This window comes from Strix aluco, chromosome 5 (genome assembly GCF_031877795.1).
Source record: "Strix aluco isolate bStrAlu1 chromosome 5, bStrAlu1.hap1, whole genome shotgun sequence".
NCBI classification, from domain to species: domain Eukaryota; kingdom Metazoa; phylum Chordata; class Aves; order Strigiformes; family Strigidae; genus Strix; species Strix aluco.
The window spans coordinates 37555178-37561613 of NC_133935.1; the positions used below are offsets into that span (position 1 = coordinate 37555178).

Genomic DNA, 6436 nt, shown 5'->3' on the forward strand with positions numbered 1-6436 from the left:
TCTGTAAATCCCACTCAATGAATTTGCTATTAAAACACTTAGCCCTACAGATCAAGTTGTTGAGCATCTTCATTAAGCATGGAAAGTCAAATGCGACCAGTTCTTTCTCTGTGCTATCTGCACTGAAAACTAGCAGCTGCTTCCTGCTGAAGCATGCAGTAAATTTTCAAGAACTCTCAGCTAGTTGTGCAAAAACTTTTAATTGTGTGACAGATTTGAATGGGAGAAGTGTGTATCAAAAAGGACTTTAACCTGATAAAATATACTGAACAGTATAACACCGCTGTAGAGGGAAAAATCTGTTTACACCTCTGTCAGTGTTTGACCATTTCTAAGAGAAAGATGGAGTGATTATCAGTCATGATCTCTTTGCAGCTTTTAATAATAAACTATATAAAAACTATATAGATATCAAGTATATATATAATCTATATACTTGAATAATTTTCACTCCAATTAATCTTGCTGCTTTTTTTAATAGAGCCAGGCAGTTCCTTGGGCTGTTTACCAACCTAAGAAAGTCAAGAAAAATGCTTCTTAATTTCAGAGTTCATTTTATTTTGCTACCATAAGCTACTTGGTATCGTGAACTTGCTATAATTACATGCAGAAAAAGAAACTGAAAGTTGGATTTAAAAAAGTAAAATCCAAATTCCATTTATCTCTTTTTTAATTTTTTTTTTCTTTTTCCTCTCTCAGGTGGAAAGACATGACATGAATACCCTGAGTTTACCTCTTAACATTCGCCGTGGAGGCTCTGACACCAACCTGAACTTTGATGTACCAGATGGGGTCCTAGAGTTTCATAAAGTCAAACTCAGTGCAGATAGCTTGAAACAGAAGATCCTCAAGGTTACAGAACAAATCAAAGTTGAACAAACTGCTCGAGATGGAAACGTGGCTGAGTATTTGAAACTGGTAAACAGTGCAGATAAGCAACAGGCTGGGCGCATTAAACAAGTCTTTGAGAAAAAGAACCAGAAATCTGCCCACTCCATTGCCCAGCTGCAGAAGAAATTGGAACAGTATCACAAAAAGCTCAAGGATATTGAGCAAAATGGATCTTCCAGAACTACTAAGGATACTTCCAAAGATAACTTGAAAGATATTCAGCATGGAAAGCCTCGTACCTCTGGGCATGGGACAGAGAGCAGCAAGTCAGGTGTCCCGGGTGTATCTCTGACACCACCTGTCTTTGTTTTCAGCAAGTCTAGAGAGTTTGCAAACCTGATCCGAAACAAATTTGGTAGTGCAGACAACATTGCTCATCTCAAAAATACCTTGGATGAATTTCGGCCAGAAACAAGCTCTAGAACGTATGGGGGCAGTGCCACCATTGTTGCCAAACCAAAATATGTTAGTGATGATGAGTGCTCAAGTGGGACCTCTGGCTCAGCAGATAGTAATGGGAATACTTCCTTCGGTCCTGCTATGGCAAGTACCATGGACAGCCAAGGAAAGCTTTCCATGATTTTGGAGGAACTAAGGGAAATCAAGGAGACACAGTCCCAATTAGCTGATGACATTGAGAATTTAAAAACACAATTTAAGAGAGACTATGGCTTTATTTCTCAGATGTTACAAGAGGAAAGATATAGGTATTTTTTTTAATTGTTCTCTTGAAATGACTTTCAAACAGTATAGAAGCTGTTTGGAAGTTGTAAGTGTGGGTGTGTGCTTGTGTGTGTGATATTTCAGAAGCAAGAGGAAAAAATAATTCCAATCAGTATCTGGTACCAAAATGTTCCACTCCTTCCAATAACTGAAAATACATGTGGAACATTAATATTTCCTGTCAAATGATGTCATAGTTCTTTGCCTTTTGTTGAAGGCTTGTCTGAAAATTCTCTCATCATTATGTGACTACTGCATATAGGAGATGATGCCAATTGTTTTGTAACCGGTGGAAGGATTCTTATCTGTTGTAACTTGAAAGTGCTAATCGGTCTGCGGTGTAGCAGAGCTGACTTACAGCTGATAAGTACACCCTTTAGTCCTGAGTACCTTGTCCAAATACTTCTCAGACATGTTGCTATCTTGTGGATGCAATGTCACTTTGTACCCTGGTGTAACACATGACTGTGAAATGTAATTTTAAGTGCTGTAGCACAACTTCCTCTTGCATTTATTACTTGGCAATTAATTCCTTTCTCAACCACTTGGCGAGTGGGGTATGTTTTACAGAGGGCTTGCACCTGCTGTACCTATATCCCATTTGTCATATCGCTTGTTAAAGTAAGTGTTAATTCTTGAAGTCTTTACTACACTAATGGGCAAAAACTCAGTATGAAATGCAATATTTAATGTTTCCCTTGTTTACAGTTCTTGAAATACAAGGGAAGGCTGGATATCAGGTGGTAACATGGGGGAGGAGCAGACTTTTCTGACAGCTCACTGCCATGAAGATCTCAAGCCTCTTGCCACCGTTTCGTCAGCTAGACAATTTTGCCTCCATTTTTGTGCCAGCTGCAGTGTTTGCCTGCTTGTGTGTTAAATCAAGTTACAAACTCACAAAAAAATTTTTAGTTTCCTGATGGTTTAGTTAAACTGGTTTACCATGCAGAGACATGCCAGAATAGGCTGTACATGAATGGCAGGACCTTGCAGTTGTGTTTGAGAGGGGATCCAGGGAACATGTTTTTCCTTTCATTACTGACAAGCTGTTAACTGGCTCAAGCTTACTTATGAAACCATATCTTCTGGTCTAAATGAAGAGTGAGAAATGGAAAAATGTGAGTCGAATACCCTTAGGCACTGTTTATAGTTCATATAATTTGCCAATGATGTACAAATATTTGCTTTTTAACACCCACTGCCAGCAAGAAACACTCAAAAAAGGCTTTCAGTTTGCTGAATAAATGCTTATGGAGAGTTTCCAAAATTTTTACTGATTTCTCTGTGCTCTGTAATGCCAGTCAGATGAATCCATAGTACACCGAGAAATTACCTTTTAAAATGTGTAATTGTTTTCATGATTTAGCATTACTTGAATAGAAGGCACTAAATTTAGACCTTTTTTCCTAATAAGATACGAAAGATTGGAAGACCAGTTAAATGACCTCACTGATCTTCATCAACATGAGACAGCAAACTTGAAACAAGAGCTAGCCAGCATAGAGGAGAAAGTGGCGTATCAGGCATATGAGCGATCACGAGATGTTCAGGTACTTTTTATATTTTCCATATCATAAACTTCTAACATTTTGTAGAAATCTTGTACTGTAAAACACTTGCATCTTTCCACATCTTTGTATATAAGGAATCTGGGGAAAGATTTAGGCCCGTTTTGTCTGTTTTAAGGTGAAAACCCAGCATGTTTAAATCAGTGACAGTCTCCATTCGTTTCAATGGATTCAGAATTTTACCTGCTGGAATTGATGATATATCCTAGGCAGACTTGTGGATGAAGAATGTCCTGTTTTAATTTCTTGCACCAGAGAAGGAAGGAATTGAGTCTCCCTGTATTGTACAAAATGCCACTTTTGACGATGTCATAACTCAAACCTCTTGCTTAGACTTTCTCCAATATGTAGTCATATTAATGGCAAGGTTTATTATAAATTAAGGTAAAAAGTAAGAGCTAATTGATAAATAAACTTATAGATTTGCCAGTTATAATTTAAGAGTTTTAATCCATGGTCACAACCACCCCTATAATCAAAGCTGTAGGGTATATTCACCTCAGTGATCAGTTGTAGTCATGTCTGGCTTTAATCAAAAGCCAGCAATAATGTCTAAAAGTTTGTCCTGACAGCATGTACTTACATACTTGAATATTTACATACAACATAAGCATTTATATAATGCACGATATTTCTACCCAAAGTCTGAGCAAGTGCTGAAAAATGGTGAAAACATTGTTTTGCCCTAGCTTGGTTTTAAATTCACTAACAGCTGTGGAATGCTCAAAGACTGTCTATGCATTGGCTCAGATGGTAAAAAAACCATCCTGTCCTGTACACCCTGTGCCCACATTTCTAAACAGAGAACGCAGGCAGCAGGACAGTCCCACTGTTTCCTGATTGGTGTGAGAGTCAGGAACCCCCTGGGAACAGAGTGGGAGAGGGATGGTACTGAAATCTAAGCATATTGTAGGTTCTTTTGTAGGTTTAAAGAAGAGCGGTTTCTCATGCAGGACTCCTTTCTGTGAAGGCATCTTGAGGATGTAAAAACAGAATGAGACCCAAGATCTCCAGCAGAAGGGCTGTGAAATGTTTGCTAACTCATTTAGCAGAACCCTGGAGGGGTGTCAGATTTTTAAAACTAATTGAAGTGCCATGTTGATGCACCCTTGTTTCTTTTATCTCTGTACAGTTGGGCCTGTTTAAACCTGTCTCTTTGGGGGTTTGGCAAATAAGCTAAAATACAGTAAAAGCATTTAAGTTGTGGATATTTTAAGTAACAACCTAACTTCAGAACACTCTGTCCCTAAGGGATGGGCAGATCGTTTTTAAAACGTTTGCTCAGCCTCTCAATACAGAACTGCAGGTATTGGACTTTTGCAGCTGGACTTTCTCTAAAGCAACATGAGATGATTTGAGAATAACTTACAGTCAGAGTGGAAAGACCAGGAAAGTTCTTCAGTGTGTAGTGGAGAGCATGCATGAACCCTAAGGGGCTTTGTGCCACCCATTAAGAACTGTCTTCTGTACTACTACTAATTCCTAGAGCAGTGACAGGAAGCAGTCTTTCGTAAGGTGCTGTGGCACCTGCTTTGCACTGACTTTGGTGCCTGCCTGGTCCCACGGTAAGCCAGTTCAACTTGCCAAAACAATGGAGAACTGATCCAACAAAAGAAAGCTAGTAACTGTGTGCAGTGGTTTGGTTTGGTTTGATTTTTGGTTTTCTTTTTACACAGAGGATTGGGATGAATCAGCTTACTGTGTGATCAGGTGAACACCCCTGCCAGTGCAAGGAAAATGTTTGGAGTTTGAGTGGGGAAGGAAGTAGCAATGCTGAAACATAATTTTTTCCTTTTACACAGTGGAAAAAGATTATGTCAAGTTGATTGATCTCATTAAATTATAGCATCGCACTGTGTTACATAGTGGTGCCCAAATCCCAGCTCCAGAAAAAAGTGGCATTTTGTGGAAAGTTAAGTGAAGCAGTTAGAAATTGTTCCATATTTCATTTGAGAGGGCTTAAGTGTGGATTTTTTTCCACGCTTAAGTGTGGAAACTTTAAGTCCACTTAAAGTGGAACCACTTTACTCAAAGACAATCTTTAGTCCACTCAAGCAGAAGAGCAAGGTTTGCTTGCTTTAGAACAAAATGTGAAGCAGAATATATCATGTGAAAGAGAATTCCATAAAAGCATCACCACACATTTCTCCACTGTCTCCACTGCCCACTTGGGGTATGGAGTAATGAGCCTTCGCCCTGATGGAGGGAGAGGGCAATCTCTTACTGAGGACTTAAGCCCAGCACTGTACGGTGGGTGCCTCCGAGAGAAAAAGTAATGTAGACTGGAGAGGTGGTGTAAAACAAATGCTACATGTTGCAAAATAGATTTAATTAGTATCACAGCAGGCCTGTACTACCCTAATGTTTTCTATAGCATGTACAAAGAAACTAACTTTGATGCTGGTTTAATGCAGTGAAAGTTGCCACGGCAACAGCTTTCCCAGTTCTCTTATCTCATCAGTATATGCAGGAAACATTAGCTGTCATGAACATTACAAGTTATGATACTTTTTCTCAAGCATGAAAAATATAAAAACTACATTTTGGACAGTCTAGTCAGACTTGATTATGCCTGAGCAGGCAGTGATACACACATGCAGATATATATGTGCATTTATTTTTTAAAAATTTGGTGGTTCATTCAAATTTTATGAGTCTATAATAAATTACACTTCTAATCCAGCTGATGGACGGCTCTGCAGCTAAAACAGGAAAAGTGGTGTATGGAAATACAGCTGTCCTAATTCTTGTTTTCTGTCTCCAGGAAGCTTTGGAATCATGCCAGACCCGGGTTTCAAAGCTGGAGCTCCATCAGCAAGAACAGCAAGCGCAGCAGTCCGAAACAGTTAATGCCAAAGTGCTCCTGGGGAAGTGTATAAATGTTATCCTGGCCTTCATGACTGTCATCTTAGTGTGCGTTTCTACTATTGCAAAGTTCATTGCTCCTATGATGAAGAGCCGTTTTCATATCATCTGCACTTTTTTCGCAGTGACGCTGCTGGCAATATTTTGTAAAAACTGGGATCATATTATATGTGCCATAGAAAGGATGATTATACCAAGATGAAGCTGCTGGTCTGGCTGCTTTCTTTTTCTTTTTTTTTTTTCTTTCCCTCCCTGTTTTTTAAGTGCTGTATGTATAAAAATTATTTTTTTGTTAGTTTAAATGTGCTGACTGGATGGAGAAGGCTACAAAGACTCTTGGACTTCAAGGTGTAAATACATAAATGCAGTCACTTGCCTGTTCAATCTGA

At 38.9% G+C, this 6436-nt stretch overlaps 1 protein-coding gene across 2 annotated transcripts in view; it reads left to right on the forward strand.

The window, feature by feature from the left end:
* TMCC3 (transmembrane and coiled-coil domain family 3) overlaps positions 1-6436 on the forward strand; it is a 143674-nt gene extending 137238 nt beyond the window's left edge. For both annotated transcript variants that reach the window (XM_074827058.1, XM_074827057.1), the window contains exons 2-4: positions 700-1598; positions 3029-3164; positions 5947-6436. In XM_074827058.1, coding sequence (XP_074683159.1) covers positions 700-1598; positions 3029-3164; positions 5947-6249 — 1338 coding nt within the window. In that variant the 3' untranslated portion in view covers positions 6250-6436. The remainder of the gene's footprint in view (positions 1-699; positions 1599-3028; positions 3165-5946) is intronic.